Consider the following 15,587-nt stretch of genomic DNA (forward strand, 5'->3'; position numbering starts at 1 on the left):
AACACTAATTACTTCCCAAAGCTATAGATAGGAGCAGTAGGCTGGTGCCCTCTGCATCTCCCCACGTGTCCCTGGGGCTTCCCCAGTGGGTGCTCTCGTGGTACCCACGGCCAGGAACGTGCTGCCAGGTGAGCTGTGCTGCCCAGGAGACCAGTTAGGGCCCCAGTCCTGCAAACGGGGAACTGCGGTCCCCAAGGACTCCTTGCCCTTGCCAGTCCAGGCCTTGGGTTGGCTCAGCCTCGGCTGGATAAACCAGGCTGGGCTCAGACTTTTTCCTACCCGTGTGCAAATGGCACCCAGCTCAGAGAGCAATGGGTCACCTCTAGCCCCAGAGCCTGGAATAAACCACCTTGGAAATAAGATTTTATTAAACAACTCCAAAACCATACAGAACAAGTCAGATGACCGCCATGCCCCTCTCCCCCCAGATTTGGCCTAAGGAAACTGTTAGCGCAGCTCTGGGAGGGAGTCACTGTCCTGTCCCCTTCAGAGCTCTCCCTGCAGCAGGATGCACACTGCCTGGTTCGGGGATAAAACCAGCAGCGAAGACTGGGAAGTGCTTGAGCCTGATGCTGACCTGGACTGTGGGGCTCCCAGGGCACCAGATCAGGGGCAGCCCTGGGCTCACTTGGGGCCCAGGCACTCGACAATCCCATTCCCTTTGATGCCGTCGAAGAAGAAGAAGTTGTTGTGGGGTGGGTCCCGCTGGGACAGGGCCTGTGGGAAGAAGAAGAGTTGGTTACTAGAGCAATCGGACCTGTCCATGAAAAGAAACCTGGTCCAGCACCGCAGCCAGGCCTGCAAGTCCCTCACACTTCATCTGCCAGGTGACACAGAAGCCCAAACCCCCCCAAGCACTGCTGCGTGCCAATGCAAGACAAGGGCCACAAGTTATTTCAGAGAAACCTCAGCCACAAAGGGAACTGGGGGGCCTGGCTGGGAGGTGGCACCTCCTCACACAGCAAGCACGGCCTGCAGTTCAAAGCAGGTGCCCCAGGGGCCACCAGCATCGTGACAAGCCATGCTGGGGGCTTTCTGCTCACGGAAAGCCCAGGGTACACCAGGGTCTGGGAGCCAGGTCTGTGCCAGTTGAGGGAGGGAAGCGCCGTTCCCTGCCAGGAGAAGGGTGCGGCTACGCTGGAGAGACATTTAAGAGCCTGCCAGCCAATTAAGGTTTTTATCAGCCTGGAGCAGAGGGCCTGGGATTCTGGAGACAGAGCCCAGCTCCCCTCTGCAGTGCTCCCCACCCTCCCCGGCAGGCACATCCCCAAACCCGTGTCACCGCAAAACAGGCACCTGCTGCTGCACGGGGCAAGCAGGATCCCTGGCCCCCGGCAGCGATACAGGAAGCCAAGCCTGCGCTCTCAGCACTCCTCAAGCCACTTCAGAGCGTGGCAGCTGAGGATGCTGGGCAGAAGGAAGCGGTGCAAGGTGAGGGCAAAGGACATTGTGCTTCCAACAAAGCGGTGCCAGACAGGGATTCCAGACACACCCAGCAACGGGAATCCACGGGGCTGCGTGAGCCTCGCCATCAGAAATGGGACCCTGGCCCACGGCTGTGCCAGCGGTGGGGAGAGAGTCAAGACCAGGACCGCGGAGCCTCCACCCGGCCCCTCCGCTGGCAAGGCTGCGAGGCAGGCGCTTCCCAGAGAACGGGCCCGTGGGGAGCAACGGAGCAGAAGGAAGAGCGCGTGCTGACCTGAGCCTTCCCCAAGTGCTGTGGCTGGCTGGCCCCACCACCCCACTGCAGCCCAGGAAGGACCTGGGAGAGCGCAGACCCCCCACCTCGCACAGCCTCTTCCACCCTGACAGGCGTCGCCTCCCCAGAAAGCTGCTACCTTGACAACCTCCTGCCCCAGGACTCCTCCGACCACCGCACACACAGGAGACATTTCAGAGAAGCAATAGCTGGAAGGAATAAAGGCAGAGTCAACAACCAGAGTCTGGATGCCAAGGCTGTTCCAACTTCCCAGATAGGAGGAAACACCAGCCACAGGTGTGACTTCTAGCTCCTTGCAAAGCAGGACAAGCACCAAGAGAAGCTTCTTGGTCTAACTGAGCAGGTCCCAGAGACTGAGGTTTCTCAGCAAGAAGGCCAGAATGCAAGGGGGGCCCCAGGACTCAGATTTCTGCCCCAAGTCCAGCCCCTGGGACCGATGCTACAACCATCACTCTTCTACAGGGTCAGGCAGAGACTGGGACCCTCGGGCAGAGGCTGGCAGAGCAGGTGCACCTTGCTGCAAGATGCTAGCGAGAAGACAGAGTCCGAGACTCTGGGGATGATGGGGACAGAGAGGGGCCGGGAAGCCAGCTGGACCGAGCCGGGCACCCTGCCGAGCTGGACTCGGGGAGGGACGCACCGAGGCTGCTTCCGCCCCGAGCTCTCATTAGACACACATGCATCCCATCCCAGCCCCCTGCATGCTTCATGCGACCCTGCTAAAAATAGCGCCCTTGAAATGTCTGCCGTGTGCCCAGGGCGCATTCTCGCCATTCCTGATGGCACGCAGCGGCCCGTGGGGTTGACATGCAACTCCCAGACGTAGGGCAGCCGGGCGGCGTGTGGCAACATGCAGGCGGGGACCGGGAGTTCCCAGCCACGGTGAATGCGTGTGGGCGAGAGGGACCCTCCCAGGCCCTGCACCAAGGGGCACAGAGTCACCAGAGCCTGCAAACACCCCTGTGCTGACACCACTTCCCAGTGTCACAACGAGGACACGGGGCTCCCTGCCCCAGGGCTGCCGCGACAGCCACGAGAGGGGCAGCTAGGACAGGGCCTTCCCTACTCCAGGGCACCCGCATCGTGGTCCCACGACCCCATGGAGCTGTCTGTGATTGGGCCCAGCCCATATGTAGCTGCTCAGGGTCCCGCAGTCAGTCTGGCATCTGGCCCTCGTTCAAGACAGTCTGACAGGAGTAGCAGGGACAGCGTCACGCACTGTCTGCTTTTGGCCCACAGGACGGCACCAAGGCCTTGGGAAAGGAGGTGGACCTCCTCCAGCAAGCCATTAATCCCTGCTGGGGTGTGACGCCCTGGCCTGTACAGTGAGGTGGAACCGGCAGCACGCAAGATGACCCAGAGCAAAGGCAAGGACGTACAGCCCTCACACGCAGGCAGCGCAGCCAGACAGCTCAGGTCGCCGGCGATGCTGAACCTTGGTGCTCAGCAGGATTCGCAGTGAGCGGGGGAGGATCAGGGCACGGTGCCAGGCCAGGGTCTCGAGAGAGGAGCATCCTGCACACCCGCCTGGGAGAGGAGCCGTGCCTCCCACACAGTGGGAGAGCGCTGAAGTCTGCCTCACAAGGAGGATGAGCTTGCTCTCCCTTCTGACGCCCCGAGGGCCCCCGCCAGGAGAAGCTGCACCATCAGGACTTTCCTTTGGGGACATCAGTCCGGTGAGGCCCGGGCATGAGAAAGCCCAGCTCCTTTTGAGGGCCACATCCTTAAGAGTAGACTGCCATCCTCCCACGGGATGCCTAGTGCTCTCTTCTGAAAGGTCTGTGGTGAACCAGGTACCAGACAAGGAACTGAAAACTGCCTGAGCTCCTACACCATTGAGAACAGCTCCTGGCAAGCCACTCGGAAGGAACGATCCCAACCACCCTCAGAGTTAGCGGCTGGTGATGTGCCAGGGACACGATCACTTGCCACCAGCCACACTAGGCCGGGCTGTCCTCATCCCACACTGCTACGCTCAACATACCTGATGAAATCATCTGGCAGAAGGTCCATGCTGACGCCCAGCGAGTCCAGCACGTCACTGCGGATCTGCAGCAGCAGCTTGGAGTCCTCGGCGTAGCTTTGGGGCAAAGGATCTCGGCCTTTATCTGTCCGGAATTTCAGCAGCACTGGGAGAGGAAGACAGTGTCACAGCTCTGACCCACATGAGCACAGTTAGTCACCCTAAGGAAAAGCACCCATCCCAATTTCTCTGATTGGGTTTCCAGCCAGTAATTCTACTGGACTGCTGTCACCATCCCAAGCCCTGCTCCCCTTGGGGGACAGGATTCCCTGGGGAACAAAGTCTCCAGTCATGGTCATGCCAAGCAATTCCTCGCACCACAGCAATCCAGGGCGGCTCAGATCAGGTCAGACGGGGAATGCTGCTGACACGCTGGCCTGCCTGCTAACTGTGATAACAGCCTCACCCCGCAGACAGGAAAAGCCCTGGGTTTGCACATTTCTGTGGAGCAGCAGGTAATGAGGCTGAAGAGACAGGTTAGGTCCCAAGATACATCTTCCAAGCCCCAGCAGATCTAGGGGGAGAGTGGTGTTTATCTGGGCCCTGTGCCCGCTGCTGGCTCCACACATCCGGGTGAGGAGTGGGGAGGCTGGCGCTCTGCAGATGCCTGCCTGACCACATCTGAGGGGATGCGAGGGGGCTGCTGGGAGAGCTGCCAAGAAGCCCCGTGCGCTTGCCATGAGCTAGGGAAAAGCAAACAGGAGCAGCAACTTCATGTCTTTCTTTTAGGAGCATCAGCACTTCTCAGTTGGCTGCAGGTCAAAAGCAGAGGACACCTCCTACACAGAGCCAGCACCTTGGGAGAGCAGCAGGGACCATGGAGATGGCTGAAAGCCCAGTTAAAGGGACTTTGACTAAAAAATAAGTCAGACAGCTGATTAGCTTCCACAGCCGAGCCGGAGGGCAGCTTCGGAGCCCGCTGCCCCATTCTGGGCTGTCACGCCGAAACAGCTGTCCAAGCCACAGAACGGCACGCCAGCTTTCCCCAAAGGGTCAGAACAGTCGCACATTCACTTGCCCGTGCTCTGAGCTGGAAGCTACCTTAATGCAGCGTTCTGCCCACCTAACAGAGAAAACTCATGTAGCCAGCATGAGTCCGTGAAGTGCACTCCAAACCTTCCCCACGTGGGGAGGAGACAGGCTCTGAAACACTCGGGATAGCTCACTGAGGCCTGACTTTCCACAGACATCTTGGCAGGAGACACCCACAACCCAAACAGAGCCTAGCAAGCTAGCAGAGGGGCCAAGAGCTTGTGGCAAGAAAGGGAGATGAGTCTGAGCCCTGAAGGGCACAGCCCTGGTTCCCCCCAACACAGCGCTCTTGTTAACCCATCCCTCCTTTTCCCCTCATGTGAGGGACTCGCCATGTCCCCTGCGCTCAGGGGAAAGCAGGGCTACGACTAACCTGGGAGCCAGCAAACCTCACCGGAAACCCTGCTTCACCGAGGCTGCAGCCTGTTCAAGCCCTGCCACCGGAGCAGAGCGTGCTGGAGGGAGAGGGCAGCAAGTAAACCGCATGATGGGGCCGAGCTGTGCCCTCGGGGCTGGTGGGGCACTTCCGTTCCAGGGAGAAGGCTGTTTCCAGTCGCCCAGGTATTTTTAGCTCACTGCAGTTATGGTAAACTCGCAATAACCTCAAAGCCAACAAATCAAAGCTAGCTCTTGCCACAGGAAGCATCTCGTGCTCACTCGCTGAACGGAGCTTGGCACTTCCCAGGCAGATTTTAGCACTGATGGGGGGTGTCCACCTGGTCTTGCAACTAGCTGACATCAGACAAAGATGACAGCATGAAAAGGTCCCGATCCTGGCAGAGAGAGGCAGTCCTGCCAAATGCACAGATCTGCGTAGAATCCACAGCTTTGCAAGGGGGAACAGAACTCTGCATCCCAGGATAGGGAAAGGAGACACAGGGAAGAGAGGAGCCTCCTCAAGGAGCAGGAACCACACACTAGTGAGCAGGTCACTGCTTACCTTGGAGCAGGAAGTAATCCGGAGTGGTGCGTTTCAGCGCTGCCTTTGCCTTCTCACTGTTCCAGTCCACGGCCAGGGCCTCCTTAAGCTGGCAGAAAACCACCCGCTGCAAGGGGAGAGTGAGTGCATCTGTGGGGGGGGCTAACAGAGAGGAGCCCTCTCAACCTCTGCCAAAAGCCCAGAGAAAAGCCCTGGGCAGCTTTCCAGTCAGTGTGTCCTCCCCTGTCAAGGCAACCCTGCGCAGTGGGGCCAGACTGGACCCAAATTGCTCAGGCTACTCCTATTTCCACAGCCCTCATAAATCTCACAAGAATGTGTCTCTTCTGGCACAGCCTGCTCTGCCCAGGGGTCCCCTCCAGCACCCACCAGCTGCTATTCTTCGGCTTGCTCCTACAGGCCTGCTTTTGCTTCCCCGCTCCTGCCCCGCGACTCCCCGTCCGCCCAGTGCAGGACCTGTCCCACGCGTCAGTGCCTAGGCCGGCAGCCCCCTCTCCCCAGCACTGGTGGATTCAGCGCTGCAGACCCCACGGGATGTGCCGTCGGGCGCAGGGGGCTGCTGCTGCACCGGGCCAGGAAACCATGTGGTGGGGCTGTTGAGTGGCAGAACCGGTTTCGGTGCTCCATTCGGTGGTGCCACAGCCCAGGCTTGACAGCACAAGGGTCTCTTTGAGATGAGGTCAGTAAATTAAATGCTGGTGAGCAGCAATGCAAGGGCTGAGAACAAAGGCTGCATTCTTCTCCCCTTTGTCAGCACTAGGGCATGACATGCTGCTGCTTGTTTGTGTTGGCCTGTCAGTGTCTGGCCAGTGGGGCAGGCCAGCTCTCGCGTGCGTCCCCTGTTCAACTCAGCAACTGGACAGCAGGCCTGCCGAGCAAGGCTATGCCTCATGCCCCGTATGGAGATGAGCACAGGAGTCAGGTCACGAGCTGCTCTGCAGCAGCGAGAGCACATGCCTCCCCATGGAAAGATAATCAGCTTTTTCATGTAGCTTCTGCCAGAGGGCAGGAGGGAGACAGAAGGAGACCAAGACTACCCAACTCTTCGTGCATTTGCACAGCACACTGTCCTCCGCATCCATCCATCCATCACACAAAGCCCTAGAACCACATCTCTGCAAAGCTCCTGGGTTGCAGCCCAACAGGAGAACGTTTCAGTGACTCATTCTCCTATTTAAAACATTTTAAGGTAATGATAACCAGTCCTCAGAGTCTTAACCAGCCTTTAGCTTAGCGCATGATGGAGTTTACAAAGCATTCTATGTTGGCCTAACTCCAGCATCTTTAGAAGCACCAGTTGCAATCCTCAGAGGCACTAAACAAAGAAGGGAGAACCTAAACTATGGTTTGAAACTCTCACTGACACAAACTCTGTCCTGCTTGGAGGGCCCGCTCTTGGAAGTCACTGATCAGACCACGAACAGACCAGAGAAAGGCTTAGCAGAGCCCACTCTGCAACCCAGAGCCCAGGCCTCTTCTTTGCACGCAGCATTAACCCCAGTTGTTGTGTTCCACCTCACTGCTCCCATCACGTCGACCTACACACATCCCTAACTCAATCAGCAGGAATCTGTGGACCTTGTCTCCCAGCAGGGATCTATCAGATCGTCCTCATATTCCAAATGCCAGACTACCACAGCACACCACAGGCTCAAAGGCACTCAGGAGGTGCAGGAAGTGGCAATGCTCCACGAGACTTTCAGTTCCATACTCCACAGAGCTTGTTCAAGGCACTGGCATCTCAGAAACTATCTGCAGGAATTTGCTCTATCTTAAACCTGAGCCCGTAATGCTCGGAATTGCAACCCCAATTGTGGGAGGGTGACAGCTGGCTTGAACGGCATCTGGGGAATATTCCCATACCTTCCAATCCAGTCCAGCGTGGGGGGAAGCTGCACTGAACACCCTGTAACTGACGGGGCAAGAGAAAGGGACACAAAAGGCCATTAATCTGCTGGCTCAGCTTGCATTCTCCTCATAGCCAGATAAAGTAGAGGGGATTTCCACTCCGGGGCCAGCGAGCACTTACTGCTCTGTTAAACTTCCAGCTGCGAGACCAAAACAATGCCCAGGCCGGAGGCATTTGAATGTGAAAGGCTTTGCTTTGGAGCAGATTCCCCTGAAGACATGGAAACCCTTCACACCCAGGCCACAAGTCACACTTACAAGGGAGCTCAGCTATCACTTGACAGCAGCAACAATGCAGCTTTTATGGCCTCTCCATTTGGGTGCAAAGACCTTGCTGACACACAAAAGCTGGAGCCTCTAGTTAAGGCTATTTCGACTCCCCTTCCCCCACAAAGGCAGTTACACCAGTATAAAGGTGCTTTATACCAGTACAGCCACAACCCTAGAGGAAAGAAAACAGCCCTTACTGAGGTGAGAGCACTCAAACCAACAGTGGTGCCATCAGCGTCCATAAGTGTCCACATTCAACGTAGCTCCAGAGTCCCGAGATGCTGCTGAGTAAGCTGAACCTCACACGCACACACAATAACTATATTTGCATGAAAATATCACAGTAGCTAAAACCACCCCCCCAAACTCCAAGATGATCCTAAAAGATGAGCACCAGGCCTCCACAAAGCGCCATGAATTTATCACCTGCCAGCAAGGACTAAACAGCAATGCTGAGTAAAGATCCCACTCACGACATACTTGAAACTCACCTGGAATATTTGAAAAGCCTCCAGCTCTCCGTCCTATCCATCATGAAGAGGCTGAAAATAGCCTATTCTGCAGCTGAACTACCAGAATAACCCTTCTGTTCTCCCCAGGCCAAACCTGCATGCCCCAAAGTCTTCTTTCCACTTCCTAAACCATCTCCTTGCTTTTGCCTCAGGGGACACAAGATACAGGCATGTGACACACCACTCTAGCATACGGCTATCTGCAGGCATAAAGCTTCCCTGTGCGTTGGGCCTCACAGCTCTCTACAGGGACTCTTCCACGTACCTTTTTCACCATGGTTGTCTCTGACGAATCAAGCTTGGCTTTCTTGGTGTCCGGCCCATCTTCCACTCCTGGGCTGACTTTGGTGACCTTGGTTTTCTCTCTGCAGAAAGGGGAGGAAAAATTTATCAGAGCTGCTCTCTGGCAGGGAGGAGGCCAAGATCTGTACTCTTTCTGCTGCTCGGTTGCAAAGGGCAGAGTTAGCAGATGCTTAGTGTCTTTCAGTGCAGTCTGCAAGATTTAATGCCTGCAGAGCCCAGAAGCAGGCAGCTTCCTCAATGGGGCAAAGGCTACTGCAGGCAAAACACAAGCCCAGCAGAGAAGTTTTGTGCAAACAGACTGGCTCACAGCAGGAATGGTGTGACAACCCAGACACCCGTAGCTCCGGACACACCTTTTCCGGTGCACGGCACTGGCTATGCCACGCACACCGATGCCCATCACAGACCTCCTATGACCCTTCTGCAGACCCGGTTCTCCTCTTACCACCTGCCCAGTCTAGGCCCCGAAACCTGGACTCACTCCACAAACTCGTGCTCCCCCAGGTTGGCAAACATATAGCCATGGTAACCGAAGACATCGCCAGTGAAGAACTTGATGCTATTCTTGTGGCAAATCTGGTCAATCTTCACCATAACATCCCGGGAGCAGCACGTTAGGCAGACCTGCAGGCACAGAGTCATTCTTCTTAGCAGAAGTTGAATGTTTACCAACCTGCACCCCCTCCCTCCTTAGGTGAGCCCCTGTGGGGTTATTATTCCATGCTGGGGTGTGAAATCTTCCCTCCCTTCCTGGACAGTTGGGAAGGTTTCAGGTAGAATTGTCATTTCTTTCACAGTGGGACACTGAACAGTGCTCAGAGCAATTATCAATTTTCCTTCCTGTCACACTAAATTCTGATGAAAACGCTCGGTAATTCCAAGAGCCTCCTCTCCAGGGATAATTAGGAGGTTAGGGTAGCAGAATCAAGTTTCTGGACAAAACAGGATGGTTCCTGCAGGCAAGAATTTGGCAACAAAGCTGAATGCAGACATTTTCCATTTAACTGAAATTCAGGGCTTGTCCCATCTAGAAACTGAGCAGGGTACACACCCTCGAACAGCTTCCTATAGGGGCCCACTATTACAAAATAGTCAGAGCTTTATGTCCCACTTAACAGCCACGTTTGCTGTAAGCACAATCCCTTACATTCCCCCCCCACCCCCCCATCTCCCAGTGTCAGGGCTGACACCCTGCAGTCAATCAGAGAAGACAGGAACAGGCAGTTGATTCACATGAGCTGCGAGACCTGGATATGCTCCTCGCTCTCCTAAGACAGTCCGCTTTCTTCCTTTCAGAGCGGCTGCCTGATTTTCACAATCCAACATGAGCACAGAGAGCAGAATTGGGAAAACATGCACACTGCAGTTACCAGAACTACTATCACATCACACCCAGAAAGCTGTCAGCAGGCAGCCACTGTCTGATGCAACCTACAGAGACCAGAAGGGGAACAGATGCCATTTATGAACAGTCAGCCAGACCAACCTGTAACTGCAGCATCACAACTCGTGCTGAGAGCAGCTGAACATGCACACACTAAGCAAGCCACTCTGCAGCAGCTCAACTACGTAAGGCTCAAGAATACACAGCCCAATATTTTGCTCTCAAAACTCTGAGCCAATATGACCACTCTTGTCTGGAACAAAAAGAGCAATTAGCAAGGTATTGTCCCAAGGTATTATCTGACTGCTCTGGAATTCTTTTTTCTATTCCCTCACCATTTAGTCTCTCTTCTCCCAACAACGTTGTACCAGTTCAAAGCTTTTTTCCAAGTCCAACACATCAACACAAACTACCACGAAGAAACATTTTCACAGATGTAAATGTGCCTTGGTGACTCAGCGTGCAACTGAATTGTAGCCAGTTTTAAACTGACACAGGTGCATCTATACCAGCATTTGTACCACTTCAGTCAAATCAGTTCAAGACAACTTAAGTCCAACCAATGCAACTTAACTGTAGGTAAGTCAACAAATACTAAGTCCCTCTTCCTCCAGTCTTTCTCTCCCCCATGGCACTTACTGCATCGAACTGGGTGAAGAACTCTTCTGGCTTGTTCTCTACGCTCTCAGGGTCAGCCTTCACATCCACCATGGGATTGAGATTCTGCGCCCGTTCCAAAGATGCTTCGGCTCTATTGCGGCCCGAGGAACCCACAGGGATCAGGAACTGAGCTCTAGTGTCCTCTTGAGAAACCTGAAATAGGAGAAAATGAAGAGAGATGAGTCTTCCCTGTGCTGTTAACTGTTCCCAGAATCACCCAGGGCAGCAACACCAACAGGAGAGTTACAGCAGATACATCGTAAATGGGAACTCACACATCTGAAAGGGGACAGCTAACTGGTGCTGTCCTCACAGCGAGAGTATTAAAAGGCTCAGAGAAAAGTTGAGAGTCTCATTAGGAGGAAGGATCCAGGGACAGGACCACTGCCTTCTCCAGGCAGGAAGGGCAGGTTTGAGGTGTTTCAGATAGTATCTACTGGAATGGTACTATTGCAGAGCGACTGCTTGGGTCCCTTTTTCCATGTTCTCCCTTCGTAACCCTTCAATTGCACTAAGTACTCATCTCTGCTTCAAGAACAACAGAGATCTCCATGTCCCCTTTTCAGAGGAAGAGGCAGGACAGGCAGCAGGCAGCACCCCCACATTTTTGCACTCCTTTGCTCCTTTGCTCCCGGGCCGATTTTCAGAGCTTGCAGATCACTTCGCCCGCTCCCGAGCTCGGAGCTCCCTCTTGCGCCCACGGAGACGCCAAGCTACCGGAGCGGGCGCCGCGGCTGCAGCAGTGCCGCACTGCGACCTCGCGGCTGCGCGTGCAGGAGAAACGGAGACTCCCGCGCGACCCTCCGGCTCTGCCTGGCCCTGGAGCAGCCAGCGCTGCCACAAGCTCGCGCCAGAAACGCTGTGCACACAGAATCCCTCAAAGAGTCATCCCTCAAACCCTGCTGCAGGCTCCCTGAGCACCTTACATGTCCCTGCCTGTGCCTCTTCCAAATGCATAAGAAGGTTTCGTATGCTGTGCGGCACCTACGAATTTCAGCCGTGCCTAGGCCTCCCGTCTCCTGTGACAGCAGTGCGAGCTGGGCACAAGGCTCCAGACCAGGAGTGGAAATCTGCTGCACGACTGACGCAGACAGACTAAACGCTCAACCACAGACTGCTTGGAGGCCCGGCTTTCACGCAACTTGAGGCAAGAGCGGAGCCCTAGCTGCTTTCCACACACTGTTACACTCTGTTAAACACCTGCAAAGCCCTAGATAAACACAGAAAGGGGCTGTTCAGACCAAGATAGAGGGGAGAGGCCCGGGTGGGGACCTGCTAGAGAAAGGCCACGCACCCCAGAAATAAGCATGAGACTTTGAGAGCAGGCTTCTCAGATCAGGGTACACAGCCACATGCGTGCAGGCAAGGACATCCAAAAGATAGCAGGGGAGGAACTGGGGAGGCTGCGGTTCAGCCCGCAGCTTGACAGAGGGCAGATGAGGGCAGTCTGCTTATGTCTCTCTCAAATTTAGCTCCACGGCTGTCACAAGGAGACACACCAACTGAAAGTGTACGGGTATGGGATTTCTCTCAACAGACACTACATGCCTCCCCCAAAAAGACACACACACCCCCCACAACAAAACACCTACTCCAGAAAGCAGACAGTGAGTCCTCAAACACAGACACCCCACCCGCTCCACAGAGCTACCAGGCCCCAGCAGACTTTGGGAGCTCTGCTAACCGTCCCCTCACCCCGCGCCAACCAGCACTGCAGCCGCAAGGAAGAGAGAAGCTGGAAGCTCCCACCTGCTGATGGTCCAGCATGGTCAGGCCTTTGACACCTGCCAGGATGAGATTCTTTGCCACTTCTGCTCCAAGGCCTTTCATCCCCACCAGCAACACCCGGGAAGCTCGTAACCTGCAGTGGAAACACTTGGTCAGTGTTAACGGCTTCGCTGGAGCACCATGTTCCCAGGGGAAGGGGAATCAAGCACAGCACTCAGACAGAACACAGCAAGGCAATACATATGTATCGGTGACCAAAGAGGAAAGCCGTGCTAGCAAAGTAGCATCCCCACCACCGGAGATGGCACTACAGCCTCTGAAATCACTATCACCTCCCAGATGGGAAAATGTAACTAAGGAGGCAGATGTGAATGCTGGGCATTCACAGAAGCCTTGGATAGTGCGGAAAGTCGAGCCACAGACAGATATTCACTTGGCCTAGGCAGAACAGGAGAAGCCCAGGACCATTACAGGAGAGCCAAACAGGTCTGGTAGGACCTGAAAGTTTCACAGCAGCATCAGGGAAAAGAGCAGAGGCAAATTTAACCATGATACCTGATACGGAAGAAAAGGAAGAGAGACAGGAGCTATTGGGAGTCAGTAATTTAGATAATTCACAGAAAAGAGACCATTTGCAGTGAAAGAGAGAGCAAAATCAGTATTTACTGGTAAAGCCTTGTACCTCTTTTCAGGGAACAAGGGGTGGACTCACAGGTTCACTGCAACACCACAGTCTGAGGTTCCTAACACCAAATCCTAACAGTCCACCTCAGGCCTGGACCTCAACCTCACTCACTGAAGGTGCACTGGGTTACACAGCAACTGATTTGGATATATATATAATTAATGGAATAATATAATTAATGGAAATTATTTCTTTGCAAATATTTATTATGAGACCAAGTTATGTATGTAATTTCTAAGTTTTCAGAATACCTGAATGCTGTGCTTCCCTTGCTTTTTAAAATCAATTTAAATATTTTTTTCTTATAATTCTTTTGATTGACTAGGCTGTATTGTTTTTCTAACAAAATCAAGTTTATTCAGACTACCTTAATAAGTAATCATCCAGACCGTTAAACAGAGTGGCTCTATCATGTAGGTCAGTTAAGTCAGGAGGTCACTGATGGGCACTTTTTGGCCTTACGGTCTATTTCCATGCTTGTTTTCACTCTGCATCTAGCAGCACCATTACATTTGTGCCCATATTTCTGGTTTACTCCATCTTCTCCCAAACACACACTATTGCTACTTTCAAGGTAACATCTAAGAAATTTAAAGCTGGCAGAAACCTGGGAAGGCTGCAGAAAAGGACTGCAAAGATAACATGAAAGCTGAAGCGGCCTTACAGAGAAGATACAGGCTGAACAAGAGGCTCTTTAGCAGAGAAAGAGCCAGAAACCAGCAGGTGGAAGCAGATGCTTGGCAATCCCAGCTGGGAATGAACGAGAAGACTTTTACAATAGACGCTAAGTAGTGGAACAGACTCTTGCAGATATGGTCATTATTTTCGTTATCTTCAACCCAAGGAGCCAAAATTTTCACCAAATGTGCATTATCGCCGGGCTCAAGTTTGGGTAAGATTTTCCAGCCTGAACCGTGCAGGAGGTCAGAGAGTGCAACCCTGAGGATCTAGGGACACACCAAGGCGTACAGCTTACAGCTCTCACCTGCCTGCTGCACAGTGACTGCATGGGGCTGGAGAACCAAGCAGCCTCCCAGGCAGCTGCTAGCCAGGGCTCCCGCGCCTCTGTCAGCACCGCCCCAGCTGCGGGATGTGCGCACAGGCAGGGCAACTGTCCCAGGGTTTCCAGAGAGGACGTTTAAAACTTCTCACGGGGTATAGGCAGCAGCACAAAGACCGACATCTCATGCCGGACCACCGCAGGGTTTCTCCTGCCCCTCTGCCGCCATCTCCCTGAGCACCTCTTCCCGCTTCTCCACCCTATACCCCACCCTACCACCCCCTGCAATGCCAGCCACTGCCCCCCAGCCCAGCCACTTCCTTCCTGGGGTCCTCATTTCTTGGGTACCCCAAGCCTCAGCTCCCATCTTCTGCTGTCCCAACCCCATCTTCTCCTTCTTCAGCTCTCCAGAGCCCCGAGACCTCCAGAGACCTTACAGACCTCCACAGGCCCCTATAGACTTCGTGTGCCTACATACCCACCACCAGCTACACAGACCTTTCTCAAGCCCCTATAAGCCTCCTGCAGATCCCCCACAGTAGCTGCGGCCGCTGCATAAGCCCCTACAGGCCCCTCACATTCCATAGGGCCCCCCCAAACCTATACAGGGCCTCCCTAAGCCCATACAGGCCCCTACCAAACACTGTAAGGACCGCTTAACCCATACAGGCCCCCCCAAGCCACTAGAGGGCCCCCCCAAAACACCGTAGAGCCCCTCACAAACCCATACAGGGCCCCCCTAAACACTGTAGAGTCCCCAGATCCCTACAGAGCCCCGACAAACTGATGCAGCCCCCCCCCAATTTCCCAGGGGGCCTCCCAAAATGCCGCAGGGCCCTCAGGCACATAGAGGGCCTCCAAAACGCTGTAGGCCCCCCAGACCGTTCAGAGCCCCCCCCAAACCACCACAGCCCCCCCCCAAGAGCCGTCGCCCCCCCAACACCTCCCAACCCAGCCCACACGGGCCCTGTGCAGGGCCCGCCCCCCGCAGCCCCCCCGTCAGGCCCCTTCAGCCCCCCGCCCCGCTGACCGCTTCTGGGCCTCGAGCCCCCAGAGCCGGATCTGCCGGTCATACTGCGCCGCCTCCTCCTCGCTGATGCCGCCGGGGCCGCCCTCCTCCTTCTCCACCATCCCGCCGCCGCCTCACGGCCGCCGCGCCGCGACGGCGCCCCCTGGCGACCCGCGCGGGCGCCGCGCGGCGCCCCTCACCGCGGCGCGACGGGGGGAGAGGCCGCCCCCGCGCCGAGCGGCCCCCGCCGCCCCGCCCCCCCGCGCCCCGCCGGAGGGCCGCCCCGGGGGCTTCTCCCGCCGCAGCGACCTCCGAGAGCGAGGGCGGCCGTCGCGCTCAGCCCCGACACCGCCTCTTGCGCACTCTCTCGCGCAGCTACCCCCCCCTCCCACCGCGGCGTACTTGGTTTTGCCCCA

The 15,587-nt window shown here is 55.4% G+C and overlaps 1 protein-coding gene across 1 annotated transcript; it reads right to left on the reverse strand.

Annotated features, from left to right (window-relative positions):
- Positions 1-460: 460 nt before the first annotated feature.
- Positions 461-15,353, reverse strand: SAE1 (SUMO1 activating enzyme subunit 1). Its single transcript, XM_064502999.1, has 9 exons — positions 15,193-15,353; positions 12,499-12,610; positions 10,729-10,902; positions 9,187-9,329; positions 8,668-8,767; positions 5,716-5,821; positions 3,705-3,849; positions 1,839-1,908; positions 461-717 (listed from the first exon to the last, which is right to left on the reverse strand). Exons 1-9 carry the CDS (start codon positions 15,291-15,293, stop codon positions 625-627), a joined length of 1,044 nt encoding a protein of 347 aa, XP_064359069.1. The 5' UTR covers positions 15,294-15,353; the 3' UTR covers positions 461-624.
- Between the last annotated feature and the right edge of the window lie 234 nt (positions 15,354-15,587).

This window comes from Dromaius novaehollandiae, chromosome 34 (genome assembly GCF_036370855.1).
Source record: "Dromaius novaehollandiae isolate bDroNov1 chromosome 34, bDroNov1.hap1, whole genome shotgun sequence".
Taxonomy (NCBI): domain Eukaryota; kingdom Metazoa; phylum Chordata; class Aves; order Casuariiformes; family Dromaiidae; genus Dromaius; species Dromaius novaehollandiae.

Coding starts and splice junctions, on each gene's coding strand:
- SAE1 (XM_064502999.1), bottom strand. CDS start 15,293: ATGGTGGAGAAGGAGGAGGGCGGCCCCGGCGGCATCAGCGAGGAGGAG. Junction 9,330..10,728: donor TCTTCACCCAGTTCGATGCA/GTAAGTGCCATG, acceptor CTGTGCCTGCAG/GTCTGCCTAACGTGCTGCTC. Junction 3,850..5,715: donor GGATTACTTCCTGCTCCAAG/GTAAGCAGTGAC, acceptor TTCCTCTCCCAG/TGCTGCTGAAATTCCGGACA.